We start from the raw sequence: 26,682 nt of genomic DNA on the forward strand, positions 1-26,682 counted from the left end.
TATCTTTAAAAAATATGTTGTGGCATCCCTATAAGTGATGCACCAATAATGCAGACATAATTACATTTTTATTAGACTGACTCGGGGACAGTTCATATAAGCCTGATCAGGTTGTGTAATATAAGGCTTTTGCCACAAAGTTGCCAAGTTGTCAGATGTTTAACTCACTGCTTCATTTATTTTATTCCCACTGCAGATAAGCCTGCTTTACTTGCAGAACTTATTCCGGAACATGCACATCAGTCAGATCGTAAGTCAGGCTGTGAGACGTGGAGTGTATCATTCTCTCCAGATGGCTCCTATTTTGCTTGGTCTCAGGGGCACTGCCTAGTGAAGCTTGTACCCTGGCCCCTCAGCAGTACCTTAGATTTGTGAGTAGCTTTTTATTTTATTAGGCTATTGTATGCTAAATTGTACCATTACTCCACAGGTTAAGAAAAAATGGAATTGCATTATTGCACCTTTTATTATTATTTTTAGATGTTGTCCTCCATACTAAGGAGAGTGCAAGGTGTGTGACTTGCAAAGATAACTCAGACCAAGTGGTGCAGTGGGTAGCATTGTTGGCTGATAACTAGAGGTTCTCTAGTTTGAGTTTTGGGTGGGGTACCTTTTATGTAGAGTCTGCATGTCCTTCCTATGTTTGTGTGTTTTTTCTCTGGGTACTCTGGTTTCCTCCCACACTCCAAAGGCATGCATTAATTATATTGACAGATTCTAAACTGATTTGTAGGTGAGAGTACATGAATATGTGACACAGAAGAAATGCTTGGAAGTCTGCTCCCCCCTTTTCCTAGAAAACTTTGGATGGTAGTGGCTGCTTATGGAGTTGCGGTAAGAGTTCGTTGCCACTTGCAAGAATGCATGGATAGTAATGCCACATGATTTTGCCATCTGGGATAACAGATTGTAGTTTAAGACCTGAGGGTAGAAAAGTAAAAAATACAGTCATGCATGATTGTGAGGGATGGCACAAGTCCTAAGATGTATTGTTTGTTGCGAGTCTGGGTTATATGCTAGTCAGTGTATGTAGACTTGTGGGATAGAGTGCACAACAAAAGCTAAGTAACATCTTAGGATTGAAGATGCAGGATAAAGTTAACAATAATTTGATAAGATTCTTGATTTTTACTGGTAGAGGGCTTTGATTGGTATATGTAGCTTATTGAGGTGGAGTAAATTGGTCAAGCTTATTATCTGTCTTTTATATATCTGAATACACTTAATACAATATTAAGAGTAGTGCATTGTAGAAGTGTTTTAAACTGTTACAGTTTCAGTACTACAATGGTTCAGCAGAATTTTAAGTATGTCACTTGTTAGTGCAAGTTGGTAATCTTATCCTGGCATGTAACAGCAGCACAGTTAAATGTCAGTTAGTTTAGTTTTGAAGATGGTTTTTCACTGAGGCTGACTGGGAGTCTGGTCTTCCAGGCCTTGGAGACATGGCCGGACTAAAGACCATCTCTAGCTATGTAGCTGGACTTTTGAACCATGAGGAGATGTTTATCACTAGAGTGCACTTGCCAGTTTAGGTGCACGTTTGTAGCAAAGCATCAAGTCTAGGGCACCTTTCAGGATGACAAATTATTATATGAGCTACGTGTAGTTGAGAGAGAGTGTGGGGTTGTAGGGCACCTCTAGCCAGTTGAGGTGCTTAATGGAAATGAAATGATGAGTAGCGTAAGCTTATTGGATACAGATTTGGCAACCTTATTGTAGCCCTCCTCGGGCTTGCTCTTCTGGGTGGCGTGGAGGTTGGTGAAAATTGATGAGACACATATAAGTGTGGGAAGGAGATAGGAGGTGAGGGTTGTCCTGCTACTTTCATTGAGGTAGTGTTTAACTCTGCATAAGAAACCCAGCTTTTGGGGATTTTTATTTGGTAGTTTGTTGAATATGCAAGTCAGGTTTCAAATTGTCAATAATAACCGCTAGTAATTTAGTGTTAGAAGCCACTACTTTTGTATTATTTGTAGGTCTGAGTACAGTTGCCAGCACGCTGGATTAGGTTGGCACGTTTAGCAGTTGTGTGCAAATTAGTATTAAATATGTTGATCAAGATGGGCCCAATTATTGTTCCTTGAGGTACACAGACATGTAATTGGTACCAAGGTGGAGTAGCTTGTTTTGTTATTTAACAGCTTGTGATCTGACAAGTAGCTTTCAACCATGAGAAAGTGGGATATAATAGACCTAAGGATCATAGCTGAAGCAGTAGCTTCACATGGAAGACTGTATCAAAGGCTTGTAATAAGTCTTGGAATGGTGCACATACAATATTGTTTGTGTTCTGTTTTTAATTGATGGTATTTATTAAGTTGAGTCATTCGGTAAGTATTAGTACTGTGTTTTGGTCTGAAACCTTGCTAGGGAGGAGACGATAGCTTATTGTTAAGGATATGTTTAACTCATTCACTCTGGAGCAGCTCAGAAGATGCTGCTTGCTTACTTCCACCATAGGAACAACAGTGCAGCCTGAGCTTATTTTCAGATAATCCATTTGTAATACCATACAGAAAACAAATGTTCATAACTCTCTAACTATAAGAGCTAGACTAAAAATTTAAATGCATAGGTTGTTCAGACACTGCCCTTTCCAACAGTGTAAATGTTGATGGTGTGTATGTAAGTCATTGTTAAATATTTGCCAAGGAATGCTGATATTGTGCATATTTTTTACCTTTTTGGTACAACAAATCACAATATCTTGGTAAATATACCATGTAGACCCATACAATTTGTAATTAATTTGTTTGTATAAATGTTAGCTTTAAAATGGTACCTTAACCATAACTGTGTGATGCTGTGTTATGGAGATAACACAGAAGTATGATTAAGTGGTACTTAACTCTGCTTTTCTACATTCTAACTGTTAAACTCTCTCCTGTTTCTTCTGTCCTTTGCTACCTCTCCCACACCCAATCCTTAGCTCTAACATCCTAATCTATCTACATGACTGCTGAACTAATTTCATTTATTTCTCCCCATTTTCAGTTCCCTGCTACAAGAAGCACCTGCGGGAATTATAGACCTAAAGGTCGCCTCCAATCTCCTGTTATCGGCAAATCAAAGATTCCGCCTGCTACCTCCCAGGAAACCCCCTGCAACAGTGTATGTTTATATATAAACTAAAAGAACCGAGTTTGTGTAACCGTATATTTCTGCCCTAACTGGTATTCAGCTTGCTGGTCGCTAGGTTCCTGCCTAAATTCCCCAGCTTCTAGTCCCTACTCTACCCTTACTAGATAATTTACTGATATTATTTATACACCTACATGGTGAAATTGCCAAAAGTAAAATTAAATGCAGAAACAGGCTCAGTCAGGCAGTACTATCAAACAGTAAAGCTTACCTGCCTTCTACCCAACTGATAGTTTTTTGAGCACAACTGCAACCTCTTGGTCTGAACCCGCTCCTTTCGCTCATTTCATTTGCTCACTTCGCTCCCCAACCCTACTCCAATTTCCACCCACCCCCCACTGTTACTGAACTTATACTTCACCTTAACCACACACACCTTTCACCTACCAATCCCTTACACACACACAAACACACACACACACACACCTCCCACTTGCACTTTGATATTTCTGTATCCAACTTCTACATCCTGTATAGTTGCACGCTTGCGTTGCCTTCACCCAATTTAAACTATACCCAGTATCCACCAGCTACATCAAAAAGCACCTTAAAAAAACTAAAACCTACAACATTAGCCACCGACAACCTTCCAACTGATTATTTTAAAATCGCAGCAGAAGACATTTCTTATTCTATAGCTATACTCGTTAACAGATCATTAGCCGAAGCACAGGTACCCTCTATCTGGTCGTTAACAGATCATTAGCCGAAGCACAGGTACCCTCTATCTGGAAATTATCACACATAATACCCCTCCACAAAGGCAGGGCATGTTATGAACTTACTACCGCCCCATTGCCATTCTCTCTTCCCTATCCAAGATCCTAGAAAAAGTAGTACACACAGCTCATGACATACCTCACCTCACATATAACCTACTATCTAGTACCCAGCACAGCTTTCGTCCTGCACATAGCACAACAACTGCCCTACTGTCCTTTACCAAAAAGTTAACCAACTTAGGAATAACTCCCAGTTTGTATTCAATTTATTCATAGACCTGTCAAAAGCCTTTGACATGGTCAACCACTACAAACTCATTAATGTCTTTTTCTCCCTAAACATTAATATCACAAATCTTAACTGGTTCCAAAACTACCTAGCAGATAGGCAACAAGCCGTTCGTTGTCAACAAACCCTCTCTCGCACCCTTCCAGTCATAATCGGGGTCCCACAAGGCTCTATCCTTGGACCTCTCCTATTCTCACTCTTTACCAACCAGCTACACACTGCTACCCCCAAAGCCAGCATAATTCAATATGCTGATGACTCAACCCTGGTCTGTGCAGCCCCATCCCTTACAACTCTCCAAACCCTTACCCAAGAAACTTTCCTGTCCGTGGAAAACTGGCTAACTCACACCCGATACTAAATCCCAACAAAACTAACCTCCTAATCTAGAACTGCACCCTGCTCCCCAACCTTCAACATTTACTCTTAAAAATAACACCATTATTACTCCAACTACCCACACCAAATTACTTGGGATAGTAATTGACAACAGTCTAAAATTTGACCTCCATATAGACCAAAGCATCAAAAAGTCCACAAGAAACTACTGTACAGGAATGCCCAGTTTCTAACACCTTTCTGCAAGAATCACCATGGCTAGAACCCATCTGCTATCTACACTTCTGCAAGCATCTCCTATCCTTATCAACCTACGTAAATCAGACCTTAACAAATTAGAAGCATGCTATAATAAAATATCCAAATTTGCCACAAAATCACAATGCAAGTCACATCACTACCAATCCCTCAAACAGCTTGGTTGGCTTGAACTCCCACATCTCCTTCACTTTAACCAGTTAAGCCTAGCCCACCAAATTCTACACCACCCAAACAAAAGTCCACCACTCAACCTTCTAATTCAGCCATACTGTGCTCCTAGATCCCTCTGCTGTGATTATAAATACTTAGTACAATTTACTGGAATAAAGAACTCAGCTGGAGAAGGCCTTATCTCTAACTATACTGCTAAACTATGGAACATCATACCAACTACTCTTGCCTCAATTTCCTCATCAAACAATTCAAATCGCTCATAAAAACTCACCTATCAAAATCCTGGCTCTGCCCCTGCATTCCCTCAAGTTAAACATCACTTAACCTTAAATCTCACTTTCTATACCCTTGTATAACTTAATATGGTCTTTCTCTAAATTAACATAAAACAAGTAATCTCTGTGGTATCCCCGAAGTCTCAAAACAACTCACTAAAGTGTAGTGGGTCTAAAAACAAAACCGTGTAAGAAACTTCTCTGTGTGGAAGATTTTCAGTCCATATATTTCTAGTTAATCACTGTATATTAATCAGATCAGAAAATAGTAGTAGAAGTAGCGAACGTAAACTCAAGTCAAAAAGTAATAATTGAAAATATATAATTCTACAGCATTACTAAGTATTCGAAAGTAATCCAAGCAAGGCAGGCAGTCTGTTTCCAGTCGAAAATCTTTTATTAAGTACACAGACAAGCGGTCCAAGTAAAACAAAAATAGAGTAATAATTTCCTCACAAGCTTTCTAAATATATATATACTTTTTATCAGGCATGGGAGTGGTTTATTGTGCTGTAAAACAAAGTGTTATTGGTACACATGTTAAATTCACATCCCTTCCCCCATCAGTGTGACATTCGAGCTGGTCCTGCCCTACCTAGTAGCTGTCTTAATATATAGCCCTAATGTACTTTAATGGTACATCTTATTTAACCAAATTAGTAAGTAGATTATTAAGTCTGTGATTTTATACAAGGCAATATACTACATGGCTGGAAATATATCAACCTTAGTTCATTTTGCGATCAAAAATTATATATAAATGTATACATATACATTTTGCATGTAAAAATCAGTTTATATTTTCATAACCTATTGTTAACAAAGATCGCTTTCGTCCTTCTAGACTTCTTCAGGTCTGTGTACAAGAACCCTAAAAACCTATATAATTGTATAATTAGTTGGTATTGTTATTACCATCATTTTGAATAGAGTGGAAAAGAGAACCAGAATAAAATAAAAGTAATAAATAAAAAAAAAAATAAATATATATATATATATATATATATATATATATATATATATATGTATATATATATATATATATATATATATATATATATATATATATATATATATATATATATATGTATGTATGTGTGTGTGTATATATATATATATATATGTATATATATATATATATATATATATATATATATATATGTGTATGATGATGGAAACAAAATATACACTTAAATTTCAAATTATTTAAAATGGTATTTAAAACCAATTTTTAGAAAAAAATAAAATACAATTAGTCATGTAAGCAATGTGGCAATTTTCTAAGTTCCAGTGCACTTTTAATTGAACAGTAGTAGTTTTAGTCCAGGCTTTCTAAAAGAGTTCAGCTTTAATTGCCACAGTTCACGTTTCTCCAGAATATTCGGGATGTCTCCTTCACCCATGTCTATGCGATCCAGGATCTGGAACTTAAAACCTGTGTGTCTTTTATTAAGAGAAAGGTGTTTGGCTAGTGCATTATTTTTACATCCACAGTGGATTTCTGACCGATGACATGAAATCCTTCGCTTGAGTTTATTTACAGTCTTGCCCACATAGAATGCATCACATTCATTGCACTGTGCCCTGTAAATTACCTTTTAGTGTTAGTCACCCCCTGCACTGGTTTTAATGATCTTCTTTAAATAAGGGCAATAAAAACTATCACCTTGCTGTATAAATATACAAAATGTACAATTAGTTTCACATCTTTTAGTGCTTTTCTCTCATGGTCTAGGTTTAAATTCAACAAAACTTCTAATATTCCTGGCCTTTCTATAAACAAATGATGGGGCTTCACCTAAGATGTTAATCAGAAAAGGGTTTCCTGTGACAGTGTCCCAGTTTTCTTCAATAATATTTTTGATACTGTGATAATCCAAAGTGTATGTCAGGATGCAGCTATTTTTGCATTTGTTATTCTCTGTGGGATTACTTAACATTTTTCTACTGGGGAGGTTGAGTGAAGGTGCTTTATTCCTTTTCAGTTCTATAATGGGTTCCAGGATGTTTTTTAACATCTGACTTTCATAGCCTCTCACTAGAAAATCATTCTCCAAGTTGTTCAGGTTTCTCAAAAATGGTTCCATCTCTGTGGTAATTCGAGCTAATCTATAGCCTTGGGATTTCACTACATTATACTTGGTTTTTGCAGGATGTAGACTTTTACTGTGGAGTAATAAGTTAAACCAACAAGGGTCTAGATCTAGACACTTTCTCCATGGTAGCACACCTTCCAACAGAAAGAGTTATAGCACTCGGACAGCAGATTCTTCACCTCCTTCCCAAGACCAAAATGAAAGCAAAAATAATCCTAAGATTACTAGGAACAGTGGCTTCCACGATTGCACTGGTCCCTCTTGCCAGAATATACATGAGGTTCATTCAATGGCTATTGTTCTCCCAATGGTCACGTCAGGAACTTCGTTGTCTCACCTGATCAGAATAACAGAATCTTGCAAGAATGACTTGATGATGGATACACTCCACTCATGTGACAATAGGCAGACGCTTTGTTCCACATCAACCATTCGCTACAGTGACCATGGATGCTTCCCAGATAGAGTGGGGGGGCATTATCTGGGAAAAACAGTCCAAGGTACATGGCAAGAACACGAGGCTCACTTGCATATACTAGAGATGAGAGCAGTGCTTCTTGTATTGCAAGCACTTCAAGACTGTCTCCCTCTAGGGACAAGTGAGATACAGTCGGACAATATGTTTCAGGTTTGGTACATAAACAAGCAGGGGGGAACCAGATCTTACCCCTTTTGTCGAGAAGCCCAAAGAGTGTGGCAGTGGGCAGTTTGGGAACCAGATCTTACCCCTTTTGTCGAGAAGCCCAAAGAGTGTGGCAATGGGCAGTTTCTTCCCAGCGCTTTCTAATTGCAACAGACATTCCAGGGAAGTACAACATGATAGCAGACAAACTGAGCAGAGCAATCCTAATGCCTCACGAGTGGTCTCTCAATCACAATGTAGCAGAAATGATTTTCTGAACATGGGGACAGCCTTGCTGCGATCTGTTTGCCACTCCCGTGAATGCCAAGTGCAGCAACTACTTTACCCTAATCCCCTCTCCAGGGGAGACGCTGAGAGATGCACTTGCTCATGGTTGGCCCTCTTGATTTCTTTGTTTTTCCTCCCTTTCCTCTCATACCCAGAGTAATTCAGAAAGCACAATACTCTGAAGCAGGATAATTCTCATTGCCCCTTACTGGCCTTGCCAAGTTTGGTTCCCCTTCCTTTGGCCTCATCTTCAGGAGAAGCCCTGGATTCTGGACCCTGTGCCAGATCTGCTGACTCCTGTCAGGGGACCGTCCTCCTTCTCCCCACACCATGAAATTGACAGCTTGGCTGCTCCACTTCCCAGTTTAGTCAGGCTTCACAATTTCACTCCTACAGTTAGACATATCTTGTTGTCCTTGCATAAAGCTTCCACTAGAAGGCTGTATTCTAGTAAATGGAAGAGGTTTTCCTTTTGAGCTTAAGACAGGAAAATAAATCCTTTTTCTGCAACTATTCATTCTATTTTGGTATTTATGGCGGAACTGTTTCAACAAGGCTCAGCTGCAGCAACCATCAGGGTTCAACTCGCTGCAATTTCAGATTTTCACATTGGTGATTCTACTTCCAACTTAATGTCACATAGTTTGTATAGAGTCTTCTTAAAAGGTGCCTCGTTATTAAGACCTCCATTTAAGGAACCCCTTTCTCCTTGGGATCTAAATTTTGTTGTGTCTCATCTCATGTTACCACCTTTTGAGCCCTCTTGATCTTCAGATCTCAAGTGCCTTTCCTGGAAGACCTTGTTTCTAGTGGCTGTAACTTCTGCTAGAAGTGTCAGAGTTGCAAGGTCTTTCTATTAAATTGCCATATTTGATTTTTCATAAGGAATAGGGTATCCTTGTGTACAAGCCCATCTTTTCTACCTAAAGTCTGTTCTCCAAACAACATAAATCGATCTATAGAACTTTGTGTTCTTCCCTAATCATAGCAACAAAGCAGAGTACAAATTACATCAATTGGACGTGCATAGACAACTCCGATTCTATTTGCATAGGACCAAAGATTTCAGAAAATCTGACCAATTATTTGTATCCATCTCTGATGCAGAAAAAGGAAGTTTAGTCTCAAAAACTATTTCCAATTGGCTTTTTAATTGTATTACATTCATCTATAGCTCAAATCACAGAGATTTACCTTTCAAAGTGAAGGCTCTTTCCACTAGAGCAGTGGCTATGTCATCTGCTTTTCAAACCAGAATTCCCATGGATAATATTTGTGCAGCAGCTACTTGGACTACTCCACATAGTTTAATCGCTCATTTACAAAGTGGATTTGGCCTCCAGGGACAGGTAATCCTTTGGTTCCATGGCGCTTAAAGGTGTACTCCCATGAGCCACCCCCATCATTGTAAGAATGAAGGCGAGATAGGACAAAAAGAAGTTATGAACTTACCATAATGTTCCATGTTTGTTGTACATCTCGCCATTCATTCTTACGCACCCTCCCTCCTTCCCCCTGCCAAAGACTCCTTGTGGACCTAGTAGATTTTTTTTACTACTTTCAGGAGTTCTTTGTCTCTGCTTGTTTCTCTTTCAAATACTTGTAGTATGGACTTGATATATGTATATATTTGTTGATATGTATATAGTTCAGTAGTAGCAGCAAACAAGATCTGGGGAATTACACCACTGCATTGTGGGATACCTTCTTGTCACGAGCCAGGTTTGAGACTTTCAGCTAAGTATTCGGCCGAGTCAGAGCCGAGGATCCGCTCCAAACCCATCATTGTAAGAATGAACAGCGAGATTGACAACAAACATGGAATGTTATGGTGAGTACATAACTTCTTTTTTTCCTCAATACAGTATGTGCATATTGTTAACAGATAATAAAGGAATCGTGAAAGCTGGATACGTTATCATCTTTCAGCTGTTCCCATTAGGGGTCGCCACAGTGGATCATCTATTTCCATTTCTTCCTGTCCTCTGCATCTTGCTCTCACACCAACCACCTGCATGTCCTTTCTCACCACATCCATAAACCTTATCTTAGGCCTTCCTCTTTTCCTGTTACCTGGTAGTTTCATCTTTAGCATCTTTTTCCCAATTAACTCAGCATCTCTTCTCAGCACATGTCCAAACCAACGTAATCTTGCCTCTCTGGCTTTGTCTCCAAACCTTCCAACCTGGGCTGACCCTGTAATATACTTATTCCTTATCCTGTCCACCCTCGTCACATCCAGTGCAAATCTTAACATCTTTAACTCTGCCACATCCAGCTCTAACTCCTGCCTTTTTGTCAGTGCCACTGTCTCCAACCCATATAACATAGCTGGTCTCACTACCCTCTTGTAGACCTTCCCTTTCACTCTTACTGGTACTCGTCTGTCACAAATCACTCCTGACACTCTTCTGCACCCACTCCATCCTGCCTGTACTCTCTTCTTCACCTCTCTTCCACACTCACCATTACTCTGAACTATTGATCCCAAGTATTTAAACTCGTCCACCTTCGCTACCTCTACTCCTTGCATCCTCACCATTCCTTTATCCTCCCTCTCATTTATACACATATATTCTGTCTTAGTCCTGCTGACCTTCATTCCTCTTCTCTCTAGAGCATCTCTCCATCTCTCCAGGGTCTCCTCCACCTGTTCCCTACTCTCACTACAGATCACAATGTCATCTGCAAACATCGTAGTCCACGGGGACTGCTGTCTGATCTTGTCTGTCAACCTGTCCATCACCATTGCAGATAAGAAAGGGCTCAGAGCTGATCCTTGATGTAATCCCACCTCCACCTTAAACACATCCATCACTCCCACCGCAAACCTCACTGCTGTCGCACTACCCTCGTACATATCCTGTACCACTCTTACATACTTCTCTGACACTCCCGACTTCATCATACAATACCACAACTCCTCTCAAGACACCCGGTCAAATGCTTTCTCTAGGTCTACAAAAACACAATGCAACTCTTTCTGACCTTCTGTGTACTTCTCCATCAACACTCTCAGAACAAACATCGCATCTGTAGTGCTCTTTCCCGCCATGAAACCATACTGCTGATCACTAATCATCACGTCCCTTCTTAACCTAGCTTCCCACTACTCTTTCCCATAACTTTATGCTGTGACTGATCAATTTAATCCATCTGTAGTTACTACAGCTCTGCACATCACCCTTATTCTTAAAAATCGGTACCAAAACACTTTTTCTCCATTCCTCAGGCATCCTCTCACTTTCCAAAATTTCATTGAACAATCTGGTTAAAAGCTCCACTGCCATTTCACCTAAACACCTCCATGCATCCACAGGTATGTCATCTGGACCAACAGCCTTTCCATTCTTCATCCTCTTCATAGCTATCCTTACTTCCTCCTTGCTAATCCATTACACTTCAAGATTCACTATCCCCACATCATCCAACCTTCTCTCCTTCTCATTCTCTTCATTCATCAACCCCCTTAAAGTACTCTTTTCATCTGCTCAGCACACTCTCCTCACTTGTAAGTATGTTTCCCTCATTATCCTTTATCACCTTTACCTGCTGCACATCTTTCGTAGCTCGGTCTCTCTGTCTAGCCAATCGGTACAGGTCCTTTTCTCCCTCTTTAATGTCCAACCTTTCATACAACTCTTCATATAAACAAAAAATTATAATAACCATAACTGAAACCTGAGTTAAAGATAAACTGTGCTTGTTACACCATATCTATACTGCAATTTTCTAACAAATAGATCAGCTGAGAGAGCATGGCATGGCACCTTGCAGTAAGCCATTGAATCCGTTGTTTGTGTTGTGTATGCATAAGCGCCAGAATGATGTAATAAACTGTTTTGGCCACCAGTCACTTCAGCAGTCTGACCATGTATGCACAGTCACTTCCCTGGTACACAAATTATTTCCCCTGAATGACCCTTCTGTACAGTTCCTGGTATATACATATACCAAAATGAGGCATTTGCCCAAGTCACCCCTTGAAAGTAGTGTAACACGCCAAGACAGAGAGAGTCTAACTAACGTTCCATTCAATGTTTTTATGACGTTACAAGCACATATATCTACATCTTGCACTTATTATATCACCTCATTAAGTCCCCTTTGTAGTTTTGTCAGTTTAATATATTACTATGTCATCATATTATATACTGTTAAGTCTATAGAATTATGAATGTCTAAGGAAACAAACGAAGGGTGTAGAGTTAATTTTCTGCACACACACAGAAAGGTGATGACCGATTTGTAGTCCTGGGTGTACACTACTTTACCCCCTATAAAAACACAATATAACTGTAACACCAGAGTGTTCAAATGCCCCGTTTTTGTAAGCCATTCTGAATTACAATTGAAAATACCATGACATTACAACACAGACTGCTTCTTTTCTTTTGCATCCGTCATTGGTACAGAAGTCATTCTTCTGAAATGTAAAATGGTTGAGGTCAATGACATCTAAGCATTTTAAAACATTGCCAGTATCTTTGATGTCACTAAAACATGCCCACAATTTGGAGGAATACCTCCTTTCCAATATTATAGATTACTGGTGACTTTTGTATTGTACCCTCAAATCATTCAGAGCTACAGTACCACACTTTCCCAGCAGTCCTCAGTCTTTTCCATGGTTAACTACACTAGGAAAATATATACAGAAATTAATGTAAAGAGCAGCTAAATGCTTTACACTTTTTTACCAAAAATGACTGCCAAAAAAGTACACTAGTCAATGAGATAACAGCACGCTTTGCTTGTCGAGTTTGGGAGGACCATTACAAAAAACATACAAGCAGTAAGCAGTCCCAACAAAAGCTTAAACTTGGAAAAATAAAATGAAAAAAAAAACAAAATGGACTTGTGGAAAACCTTATTACATATGTCAGAAACAACTACATGCCTTACAGTTATCCTAGTCTTGGCCAACCCTACTGTCAACTACAGCAAGACTCCAGCATCTTTTGAATAATGCCACACACGCAGCTGATCATTGATCTTTCAGATAAGTAATTACATGGATCTTACTTTTCTTTTCAAGTCACATGTGCGTAAAATATTTTACCTCAAACCAATAACTTGCTGTTTGCTGTTGTATATGTGTAGATAAGTGTGTATGGAGTTATAACACAACTACCTCCTTCAGATGTTCTCAAGTTTGCCTTATGTTTTAGGTCTGTCCCTAAAAATCCTTTTGATAGAATTGGTAAATCACTGACTGTAAAAGTCAGTCAATAACACTAGTCAGAGTTTCACTCTTATTGTTAAAAAAATATATGTGCTGACTCATTTACCTATCAAGCTTTTGGGCCTTGCCCAGCGGTCACTTCAGCAGTCTGACCATGTATGCACAAGCACTTCCCTGATACACAATGAATTATTTCCCCAAGCAACATCTTCATTAGTATGTCCAGGTTATACATAGGTTCATAGGTAGGTAGGTACTAGGCTATCGGCCTGAGGGCCTACGTAAGCCTAGCCAACAAGGTTCATTGGCTTACGCCACCCAAGAAAGTTATTTTCCTGTGCCACTGTCGAGCAGAGACACAGAAGTGATCCCCGGGGTGTATTTTCTGTTTCCCATCCACTCAGCAAGATTTTTCATGAGTGCTAATGAAGAGCTTTGCTTGACATAGATGGGTAGCCTGTTCCAGAGTATGGGATGTCTCTGGGACAGGAACCTATCCCTCCAGCATGTCCTGTTTATGGTGGTGACAAGGTTTAGTTCCCTAGAGCGTGTAGCTCAGAGGGATAGGGATTTCTTTAGGTGTAGCATGTCCAACAGCTCTGGGTTTGACATAGCTTTATATGTTAGGCAGAGATCATCTCGGAGTAGGCGATATTGTGCTACGGAGTAGAGCTGGAGTTTTTTGAGACAGTCAGTGTAGGGCATCTGTTTGAGGCCAGTAATTCTCTATGTGAGGTACTTCTGTGGCCTTTCTAGCTGCTGCAGATGTCTTGAGGTACATTCCAAATGAGGCATTGTACTCTATAATGGGTCTGAGTGTCGAGTAGAGGGGAACAATGAACTCTTTTTTTCCTGGATGAGAATACTTTTATGATGAGGTGTGCCACGTAGAAGGACTTCCTGACTACTGTGGCAATGTGACTATCAAAGGGCAGACTACTGTCCACCTGGGTCCCAACGTCTGTCATCACACATTCGGTGTTAAGTAGACTGCTGTCTATGTAGTAGTTCATGGGTGCAGAGTTTTTACCAAAGGGAATGACTTTTTGGCATTGAGCTTGAGGCCATGGCTCTGACACCAGGCATCTGTCTCAGCGAGGCCTGTCTGTAGGATTTCCATCATTTGGGGACTCTACTATGGCTCCTAGTTTGCAGTCATCTGCGAACTTCATTAGCCAGATGCCTTCTGTGTTAGCCTGTACATGAGAGAAGTAGATACCAAACAGGAGAGGTCCCATTACTGAACCCTGTGGTACTCCACTTGTCACTGGTTTGAGGGCAAATTTGGAGTGTGCAACTTTTACAGTGTGGGTTCTGTCAGTGAGCCAGTTGGCAACCCATCTTGTGATGTAGGGATTTATATCTAGTTTAGTGAGTTTGGCTATAATTCCAGAATGGGGGGGTGGTGTTGAAAGGCTTGGCGAGATCAAGATAGGCTGTGTGAACCACCTTTCTACAGCTTTGGTGACTGCCTCAAAGAAGTCTGTCAGGTTCAGGAGGCATGATCTGCCTTTCACAAACCCGAACTGGGTGGGATCCAGAGTTTGGAGGTTACCAATGTCTTTGTTTATGAGTTCCATGATGATGCGCTCTATGGCCTTGCAGACCAGGCTCATCAGGGTAATAGGTCGATAGTTCCAGGGATCAGTGGTAGCTCCCCCTTTGTGGAGTGGGATAACTGTTGCTGTGCACAATTCAGTGGGCACAAAGCCTGATGCAAGGCTATTATTGAACATGGTTCTTAAGTGGGGAGCCAGTTCATTCTTAAGTTCATGTAAAATGCAGCCTGGGATGTTGTCCGGTCCCCTGGATGCTGTGTTTTTGGCTTTAGAGAGTGCATCTTTTACCTGCGTAATTGTGATTACAGGGACTCTGCATTCTTCCTGTATAGATATGGGCCCTTTTGGGGGTGAGGGGGGGTAAAGTTAGCACTGAACCTGTCTGCCAGGATGTTGGCAATGTCAGTTGGTTCTGTAATTTTCGTGCCGTTGTGCTGTAACTCAGAGCAGATCTGGGTGTTGCCATTGAGATTCTTTGTGGTTTGTGGTTGTCCTTAGAATCAGTGGCAATTTTGTTTTCATAGCTAGCTGTGGAGGATCTTATAAGGGATCTCAGCTTCTTACTGAGGCTGACCAGGGAACTCCTCCACTCATGGGATTTTACTCTCTTTGCAGCATTTTCTTCCTTCTTTTGTACAGTTTGTTTATGGCAGGGGACCACCAGATTGGCTTCCTTTTTTTGGAGGTTAGCGTCTTGGTTCTGTTTGAGATAGCACGATCCATGCAGTCGTGAGTGCTTATAGATTGCATCTGTGTAGGATTCAGCAGTCGTTGTACTGTCCATCTGCATGGGTGTCATGAAGTTCACCACTTCTGTCTTAAGAAGCATGAAGTTGGTTTTGGAGAAATTTTTTATTGTGGTTTCCTTAACTGGGGATGGGGGCGGGATGTGGATATCAAGGGTGATTAGCTTATGGTCTGATCGGACCAACGAGGAGTTGACTTCAGGTGTGGAACACCGGTCACTCATGTTGGTAATGACTAGGTCCAGGATATTGTTGCCCCTGGTGGGGGTGCGGATAATTTGATCCAGGGCAGTGGAGTTTATGAATTCCAGAAAGCGTTGTGTGAAGGAGTTGGTACACAAGTAGTTTTCCCAGTTAATGGTGGGGTAGTTGAAATCGCCCATTATTAGAGTGTTTGGTTGAACCCTAATATTTTCCAGTACATCAAGAAAAGAGGAGTGGGAATCCTGGGGCATCTGTAGCAAGCTACAGTTTGGATTGCAGTTTTGCCCAGAGTTAGTTGCACTTGGATAACCTGGGATTCATTATGCTGAGCAACTAGCCTGGAGGTGTGGATATCCTTAATGAATATGGACACACCTCCGCCTTTGGTGTTCCGGTCCAGGTTACACGGCCGAAAAGTGTGGTGTGAGTTATAGCCTGGTAGTGCAGGGATGCTCTCTGGAGCCTTGAACCAGGTCTCAGTCACTGCACAGATATCGATGTTCTCCATTTTAAGGAGTGCCTTGAGTGAGTGCATTTTGAGATTTAGACTTCTAGCACTGAGTAGCATTACCCTCAGTTTTTGCTTGCCTGTTCCTGTTACTGTGATGAATTTGTCATTTGAACTTGCCTAAAAAAGGCACTATAGGGGTAGCAAGAGCCTTAGCCATTATACGTAATCCCAGAGGTGACATGTGCAGGCCATCTCTGGCAAAGCATCGTGGTCTGTCGACCATGTCATCCCTAGCAGACAGATACTGGATCCCCGTAGAATGACACCAGAAGCTTAGCCAAATGTTGAAGTCAGTCATTTTGTCCTTGTACTGCGGTATCATTCTGGGCGATGGCAGAATTCGACTCAGGGCTAGAGTCATACCTGCCTGGGCTACAAGATCGGAGAGCTCTTCCATGTTTCTCTTCATGTAGTCCAGGGAGGTATGTCTCGGGTCGTTCACACCAACATGGACAATGACAGAATCATATTTGTACTTGTTGTGGAGTGACCTGAGTGCGTGGGTTATGTGGTGGATCCTGGCACCAACAGGCAGCTGACGGTAACCTTCTCTTTGTTTAGCCTGGTGTGTGACATCAGTGTGCCTGACTATAGAGTCACATATGACTAGTGTGTTGACTACGTTGTTTTGCCTAATTGGCTGTAGTTGAGTGGCACACTGAGTCTGTGGGCTATGTGTCATTTGGGTTGTGTTGGGGGGTAGAAGTTACTTGCGTTTCTGCTTTGGAGGTCTCTGTTGCTTGGGCAGATTATTATTGAGAGCCTCTGCGAATGTTTGTGTTTCTACGTGTGGATTTTGGTGGTGTAGATTTTAGTGAGACTATGGTGTGGTGCAAGTGTTTACCTTCTCCTCTTGAATGTCACATTCAGTCTTGGTTGGAGAGCTTTGCCTCCAGTTTGGCTAGATAAGTGCATCTCTCACAGGTTGTAGTGTTGGGTGGTAGGGGGAGAGGGTTGTCTGTGCACGAGGCAATTTCTACACTGCCCCAAGATGCCCAGATTCATCAGATAGACAGGAGAGAACACTGGGAGCTGACCCTTGGACATGCCTGAATAAAAAACTGTTTTACTCTAGATAAGTGAGGAAAGGGAGTACAAGAGCTGTTTTTCTCTAAGCAAGTGAGGAAAGTGAGTACAAGAGCTGTTTTTCTCTAAGCAAGTGAGGAACGTAAGTGCAAAAACTGTTTTGCTGTAGGTAATGAGGAAGGTTGAGTGCTATAGTAATGAGTAGCTTATTTAGTGCTTACAACAAGTTCTGAATAAGTTCTGAGCTTGAATAAGCAAATTCAAGTGCCAAAACTATGAATCTGATTCTGCACTTGGCTAGTTACAGGAAAGAAACAAGTGGAAATGCAGGCTTTCAAATCAGAAAGTTGAGAGAAGGAAAATATTGCCCAGGTGGCCAATAACTACAATTTCTGGACCAGAACCACTCCTTATGTGGTAGAGAGGTTACCTAGTTCTTACCACTCCCACTGACAAGCTAGAAGGCTTCCCTCCAACACAGAAAGGCTTGGGGGGGGGGGGGCTCAGAAGCTTACATACAGTCCTGGAAACAGCAAATCTGTGTCTGGACCACACTAGTTACAGTAAAGGTAGGAAACAGGCTTACAGTTTTTTTTTTTTCTTAACAAAAAAGTAGCTAAAACAGCAGTAAAAACAATTCAAATGCAGTGCAAGCTAGCACACTTGAGTATATAGCAATATTAGACCAAACACAGTTTTAAAAAAATGCATTTCAATTAAAAATGACTAAAAACAAGTGCAGAAGGAGTGTATTAGGTAGAATGTGTTGAAGAGATGGGACTGGGCAACTGCAAAAGCCACCACATTTTAAACAAACCAGAAATAAGGAAGGTGAGTGGGACAAAACACTTTCAGCAGAGATATGAAAAACTATACAGTGAATCAAAAATAACAGTGCACAACTCTGAATAAAATTAGTCCAGCAACAATTTGCAGTACACAGTTCTGAAGAGCCAAAAAATATACTTAGCTGTGTATATTTCCAGATAGTTTGAAAAGAGCTCTGTTAGACACAGGTTCCAGCAATGATATGCAAGTACACACACAATGATACACATGTGCCAAATGAAGTATTTCCCCAAACAACCCTTCAGTTACATTTCCCTAGTATGTGCAACCACCAAAATGAACACTTCACCCAAGCAACCCCTTCAGTAGAATGTTGAGGTACTTAATCACCAAAATTAAACTCTTCCCCAAACGAAATTTCAGTAGCATTTCCTAGTCTGTGCAACCACCAAAATGAAGCATTCACCCGAGCGACCCCTTCAGTAAAATGTATGCACAAGCACCAGAATGAAAGATTTCCCCAAAACACCCTTCGGTAACATTTTCTGGTATGTACAGGCACCAAAATGAAACCTTCACAGAAGCGAACCCCTTATGTGCAGGTAGATAATAGCTACACATTACCTGTTGAGTACACATTCATTATGTGCCTGGTACATGTGTAATACAAGACTGAGTCATTACCATCTGTTAGGAAAAGACCAGAGTAATTCAGTAAAAGTAGTACAGCACTTGTATATTACTGAGCCCCTTCCTCTCACCTAAATTCTAAGCATGACTGACAAAGCCAAATATTGTCTAATATACATGGTTGCTCCATGCTGGAATTCGAATACAGTATGTCTATCTAATAAATACTGTAGTGATCATGTCAACAACATCAAAAACAAATATTTTAATGACTGAACCCATGACTAAACATCTTGACAAAAACGGCATCACACTAGAAATTGTAAAGCATTACTTCTTTTTCTCTAGCTGGTGACACACACACACACTTTTTATGTAACCAGTTGTATGATTTCTGGTGAAACCATATTTCACAAAAGAAGCAATCAGTGCATGTTATTAAACAAAGCAGATACTTGCATATTTCTTTTATCTGCTTTTAATGTTTATTTTTTTTGTTTGCCAAATTAATCTTTCACATGCAGTAGAATATATTACTGACACACTTCTCATTTTGAAGACCGATTTTTAAAAAGGGTATACAGTTGTTTATATGCAGAGTAAACCGGAGAGGTTTTAGCGGCATAGTCAGGGTGAGGTAGTAACGCACTGCTGCTGACAGAGATGGTATGGCTGACAGGCTTCAAGATCTATTTCCCTCTAGCACTCTCACGCACAAACAAACACACAATCTCTTCTGCTGTCATGCATGCATTCACTCACACATGCAGACAGCAGCACATACACACACCCGTACACAATTTTTGTAGTCTGAAGTTGGTGTATTTTACACCAGCTAAACAGCAAAAGCGCTGATTAGCGAGGGCAAAATGATGGATCAACAGACATCCCTATTAAATGTCTCATAGTGTATCTTGCATACCTCTCAACTGTACATATTTTTACAGAATGTCCAGATTTTTACCTCATATTTTTGGAATTTTTTTAAAAATTGTGGTTTTCTGGCAAATTAGTGGCAAATCATTAAAGACTGAAGTTAGAAAATAATGACAGATATGTGTTTTGATATGTGTTTTATTCTTGATACCCTTCAGAAAATTCAAGCTAATGCAAAAGCTGTAATTCTGTCAGCTTTCAAAGATTGCAAGAGTAATATCTAAAAATTGTCCCTATTTTTGTTCCTTTGCCCAGATTCCTTACTCTTAAGAGGTTGAGAGGTATGCATCTCAATGCTATCTCTTACTTGCATCGCTTACACAGTCATTTATCCATACACACACACACACACACACATTCTGCTTTTACATATGCACTTCTCACTCATACACATTCTCTTCCGCATTTTCACGCACAGACTGTTCATTCACTCATGCGTTGCTCACTCTCTCATACAGACACATGCACAGTCTCTTCTGCATTCATGCACAGACATTTTCCTTTCACCCATGCACTCTTCATTCTGTGATGCACTGCTCACTCGTTCTCATACACACACATTCTCTTCTGCATTTGTGCACACATACATTCTGCTTCCATGCACGCACTGCTCATCCTCTCATGCATTGCTCACTCTCACTCATACACATGCACACACTCTTCCGTATTCATACACACACATTCATACTCCTTTTTTGCACACATTCACTCTCACACACATGCAGATACTCCAAAACAGTCAAGCAATCACACGCGCACACACGTTTCTGTTTGGTGCGGTACGTCCAAAGGAGGCCTAGTGGTTGGGGACTACTGCGGTATTGGAAAACCCTACAGATCGGCAGTCCAGATTTCTGTCTCATATTTTCAAGTCTTCCCAGCTTGAAACTGCCTACTGCACGATTGAAGTTCACTAAATAATGCCATACATTTGACTTTCCGACTGCACACTTACTAGGGGTGAGGCAATGCAAGCAAGCAGAAAAGCACTTATTGCTGGAACAAAGTGTTTGTGATGGCCAAAACTTAAACTAGTTCCTGTTGTTGTGAATGTCGGGAGGGGATGAAAAGTATGGGAACATCCTTAGCTGCTGTTGCCATTTTTTGCATCACTCTGACTTCACACTGTCTCTCTCTCGCCTTGCTCGCTCTCTCTCTGACGTGCGCGTGCAGACACACACACACACACACACACACACACACACACACACACACACACTGACATTTCCCATTCAGTCACTCAGACAGTTTCATCTGCATTCACAAACACACATACATTCTGCTTTCACTCACGCACCGATCGTTCTCTCATGTATTGCTCACTCAGTAAACCTCAAGAATTAGAATCCACGATAAAAAAATAAATAAAAAATAATTTTGTGAAATCAAATCTCTCCTCACAAACAAAAATCACAAAATGAAAAACCAAGTCCAGTAATGGCAGTGACTGAGCCAAAAAATGCATTAAGCAAGAAAGACTCAGTCTACAGATACACAGACTGAGACCTTTTGAATGCACTATGTTCAGTTGTGTTTTACAGATTAGACCTATAACTGCAAATATAATACTGGCAGCAACTGAAAAGCAAAACTGTAATCTATTATTGGGCACATTTCTCCCAAGCTAGCACTTCCAGTAGATCACTCACCTCTACTCTGGAAAAAAAGACTCCATTGCAGCTGTATTTTGGTTGCTTTTTTTCTACGCTGGTCAGATCGTGGCAGTATCTCCTGTATTCCAGACTCACAAACCGGCAGGCAGATGAAAATGGATGTTCTGTCCAAATAAACTGCAGGATACAGTAGCAATAAAGTCTGACAATATCAGAAAAATGACAGGGGATTGCTACTGCTGAACCCTGTATTTATTTGGACAGATCAAAGAAAACTTAGATTGGGGGTGGAGGTGTTATGCAAGTGGCAGCCTGACCAGGAACAATTCGATTGGCTGCCACCATTTGTTCCTTGAAATGCATAGAGAATCTGCTTACTAAGATTACTTGTATATACAGCAGATTTTCTCCAAAAAGATAAATGTGAACATCCATGTAACTCCACAATGAAAAGTAAGTTGAGAAAGTAACTGAAAAAGTTCAGGTACTTTTTCAACTTGTTTTTTAACAGTGGAGTTAGAATACGGGTGTAAAAGTTAGAAGCGCTTATGGAAGGGACTCTGCTGAAACTGCATACAATTACTACAACCTTCTCATAGCATGCTCGGATGTAAGCACAGAGGCGCTGTGAGACTGTACTCAGGGTTAATGAGTTAAGTAAGGGAGTGCATATGCATTTCTCCAGGATTTTAGATCAGGGTGAAAGTATGGCTATGGGCCTGTACCTGGAGAATACAGTGATATTGCCTCCTTTATGCAGAGGCAGGATACAAGATTTCTTCCAGAGTGAGGGGACATAAGACTCTTGCAGAGATCTGTTTGAGAATAAAGACATGGTAGGATGTTCTTCGTGTTTCACTGTTGCAGTCATTACATTTGGGTAACCTGCTGGCAGGTTGCCCTCATTCGGCCTGATTAACAATGTCTTGGGTCCTGCGTCGGTTGCTGTTCCTTCTTCCGTGACGTCAGGGGTATAAAACATGCTGCTGACACCATTACGTCAGTCTTTCTTGCCGTGTGGTGCCCGAAGCAGAAGCAGTTCGCAAGTGCCGGTTGGCCGACTCCTGAAATTTTCGTTTTCGAGTTTCAGAACTGAAGTCCTCAACTAAAAGCCAAGTACCCCGTTGGGGAAACTTTTTCTTGCTCCTTACTGATGTCAGTAAAAGTTAATAATTGCATTACTTGTGGGAAGCAAATACCTCAAGGATTTTTATTTGTACTGTATTCCTTGCCTAGGCCCTGACCACAACATACCTTGCTGTCGGTTTTGTGCTAAATTTAATCAACGCACTATTAAACGTCGGTATATTTTTGCTTCTAAATATTTTGACTCACGATTTAATTATCCAGAAATGTCGTCGGTTAGCAATCTGACTACCGGAATACCTAAAAAAACACAAAGAAAAAGACAGAGACAGACCGTCTAGGTCCAAAACAGATGATGACGCTTCTCCTAAGCCAGTCGCCAGTTTGCCGGTTCTCAGTGAGGCGCTTTTGCAGCCCCTGATACCCGCTACTTCTGATTCGCAGGCCTCTACCGAGACCCATTCTGAGTCCGGTATGTCACAAGATGCTTCAATTATGGAACCTACGGATGTCTCTACCTTAGATGGGTCCGTAGCCGCTGTGCAGGCACCGGCTTCTGAAGGTGTTTTCAGGTCTACTGATTTGTATATTAGACAGACGCCATCTTCAAAACTAAGGCCAAAATCTAAATCTATGTCAAAAAACCGACGCCTGGGCCACATGTGCAGGCCCCTATGCCTAAAGAACAAATGATCAAAATGGCTGAAGATTTAATTACTCTGATCAAGGGTAGCCAACCCCCTCCTTCTAAGAGGCCTAGGCAAGACATTGATTATTAATCTTCTGAACAGGATTCAGGATTTGTCTATACGAGGACTCTGTATGAGGACTCTGATGCAGAAGATTCCATTCCTTCTGCTTCTCCCCCTGAGGATTTTTCTTTTGGGGAAACTTTACATACCTTAAGGGAACATTTCCACTGGGAAAATCAGGATTTCTCTGAATCTAAAAAGAGACTTAGGGATTTTCTTCATCTCCCTCAGCATAGGCCTTTGTCTATACCTCCTGTTCTAGACATTGTTGATATTTTTCAAGAATCTAGTATGGCTCCTAATTCCCTGCCTCCGGCTCCTTGTAAGCCAGACAGATACTACAGGGTTCCTGACTCCCACAAATTCATTTTCAAAAATCCTATTGCAGATCCTGAAACTATATTTCCCAGGGTGCCAAGGGTATTAAGGCCTCTACTGCTAAAAATCCCACCCCTTCTGATAGAGATTCCAGGGCACTGGATAGATGGGGTAAGAAGGGTTTACACTTCTGCGACCTTGGGAATCAGGGCTTTAAAATGTCAATTTCATATGCTTAAATATCAACAGCATATCATGGGACTGCTTAAACAGAAAATGATGTTAATTTCTGACTGTGTGGAAAATAAGGATTTACAGGATTTATTGCATTCAGCTGAGCAAGTTGGAAAACATACTTTGCAGTGTGGTTTTGATTCTTTGGAGGCCTCCTGCAGGGCTGCTGTAACTGGGTCTGTGCTAAGAAGGCATGCTTGGCTCAAAGAGCAAACTCTGCCTGATCATGTTAAAGCAAAATTTTTGATGCTCCTTTACAACAGTACCGTCTCTTTGGTAATAAGGCTGAAGAAGTTTTTAAAAAGATGGAAGATAAAGCTAAATCTATGCAAACTGTGAAAGATTTCTTACAAGTGCAACCTCCAAGATTTAGTAGGCACTGGCCTACTCTAAGAACTGGTCCTTTCCAGTTCCTTCGATAGCCACTCAAGTCAAGCCTAGACATTCCAAAGGCTCTAGGTTTCAGTCACAAGGGACTTTTAGAACAAAAGAATGGGGTGCCTCCACATCCAAATCTGGAAACAAGGCACCTCCCTATGGTAAACAGTCTCAATGAATTCCCTCTACACTCACCAAGGACTTACATTTTAGCCGCCCCTTTGGGGGGAAAACTGGTACTTCATGCACGAAACTGGCAACTGATAACCCAGGACAAATGGGTTTTTAATATATATAGTAGCCCAGGGATACAGATTTCATTTTCACACGTTGCCAATCCCAAGCAGATTGCCAGACCTGCCCCCAAATCACTGAGCAGAGGCCCAGAAACAAGTTCTGTCCCTCATGAACATGGGGGCTATTCAACAAGTACCAGAAGAGGAAAAGGGAAAAGGGACAAGGTTTCTATTCAGGGCTTATCCTGGTACCCAGAAAAAACAATTCATGCCGAACAATTCTGGACTTATCTACTCTAAACACATTTCTGGACGTTCCAAAATTCAAGATGCTGACTCTTCAACAGTTACTTCCTATGCTAGGCAAAGATGCCTGGTTGGTAACTCTAGACTTAAGAGGCTTACCTGCATATCCCAATCTGGGAATCTTGCAGAAGATGCCTCCGCTTCAAAGCAGGCTACTTGCATTACCAGTTCTCTGCACTGCCCTTTGGCTTATCTACGCCCAGGGTCTTCACAAAGTGCCTGGCTCCAGTAATTGCATTTTGCAGGCAAATAAATATTCAAATATATCCATACCTGGACGATTGTCTAATTCAGGCAGAAAACAAGGACATTCTTCTACAGCATCTGGCGTTTGTAAAAAGGGTTCTAACTTGTCTAGGGTAATCCATAAACGAAAAGAAATCACAACTGGTATCCTCTCAAAAAATTACATTCCTGGGTGCAAGCTTGAATAAAACTGCCCAGATGGCTTACCTTACGCCAGAAAAGCAAATTCAATTGGTGACTTACTTCAAACAGGTGGCCACGAAAACCCTGCTATCTGCAAGGCAAATTCTGCAAGCCTTGAGGTTCATGGCCTCCGGCATTCTTCTACTTCCATATGCAAGACTGCATATGAGGAAACTTCAGTGGTACTTAAAAAGTTTATGGAGTCAGCATTGTCACAGCCTGGAAACAGTGATTTCTATTATACCTTGCCTGCAACTAGAGTTCCTGTGGTGGGCAGAGGCCTGCCACCAAAACAAGGGGCTGCCATTCACTCCACCCCCTGCCGCCCAAACCCTAACTACAGACTCATCAGACTTGCTCTGGCAAGGAAGTGCATTCAGGGCAAATGGAGCCCAAATCAAATGCACCTTCATATCAATCAGAAATAGATGCTAGCTGTACAGAATGCACTGACAGCCTTCAAGGACTACCTTCATCCAGGACAATTAATGATAAAGACAGACAACACCACAATTATGTGTTACAAAACAAGCAGGGGGGTACACATTCCTACCCCCTTTGCAGACTAGCCATGGCATTGTGGAACACGACCTTGACATAACCAAATACAACTACAAGCTCAATTCCTGCCAGGAAAGCTGAATACTCTTGCAGACGAACTAAGCAGAAATCTCATGGACCCACACAAATGAAAACTGGCACCACAGATTTTCAACATGTTGACACGCAAATGGGGGAGTCCAGACATGGATCTTTTTGCCTCACCCCAGAACTATCAGTTGGACAAATTCTGCACAAGAACTCATCACAAAAAAGCTTAGAAAGTGGATGCTCTATCATTCAGCTGGAAAAACCTATCTGTCTATGCTTTTCCCCCTCTGCCTCTGCTCTCCAAAGTTCTGCTAAAAGTCAGACAGGGCAAACTAAAAATGATTCTGACTGCTCCAGACTGGCCTCACCAACACTGGTACCCACTCCTGCGCAATGTGTCACACCTTCCTCCGAGGCACCTGCCTCAGACACCTTACTTACGGTCTCAACAGAACAACCAAATTCTGCAAACTCCGCTCCAAACTTTGAATCTTGCAGCATGGCTAATCATCTAAATTCACCCTTAGCATCCCTCAGCAAACCTGTGATGGATGTCATTTTGGAAGCGAGAAGGCTTAGGACTAGAAAATCTTATGCTGACAAATGGAAAAAATTCTGTGCCTGGAACCAATCACAAGGAATAAGCACAGCAGTGCCCAATATTCCTCAAATTTTACAATACTTAACTGAGATGCTTCACAGGGGCCTGTCCTTTTCTTCCATAAAAATCCATGTCTCTGCCATTTCAGCTCATTACAACACAGAACCTTCCCTCTTTTCTCATCCTCTGCTAAAGCAGTATCTCAGAGGGGCCAAAAACTTAAGACCTCCCAGGAGAGCTCCATCCCCTGCCTGAGACCTCAGTTTTGTATTGGAAAAACTCACTCTCCCTCCTTTCAAGCCAGCTGCTACTGCAGACTTAAAATTTCTCTCCTGGAAAACC

At 41.2% G+C, this 26,682-nt stretch overlaps 1 protein-coding gene across 1 annotated transcript in view; it reads left to right on the forward strand.

The window, feature by feature from the left end:
* The window catches only part of WSB2 (WD repeat and SOCS box containing 2), a 542,619-nt gene that overhangs the window by 33,481 nt on the left and 482,456 nt on the right, over positions 1 to 26,682 (forward strand). Inside the window, exon 2 of the mRNA XM_044068353.1 lies at positions 197 to 371. Coding sequence (XP_043924288.1) covers positions 197 to 371 — 175 coding nt within the window. The remainder of the gene's footprint in view (positions 1 to 196; positions 372 to 26,682) is intronic.

Source organism: Protopterus annectens, chromosome 4.part0 (assembly GCF_019279795.1).
Source record: "Protopterus annectens isolate FY-2018-M chromosome 4.part0, PAN1.0, whole genome shotgun sequence".
Lineage (NCBI taxonomy): Eukaryota > Metazoa > Chordata > Ceratodontiformes > Protopteridae > Protopterus > Protopterus annectens.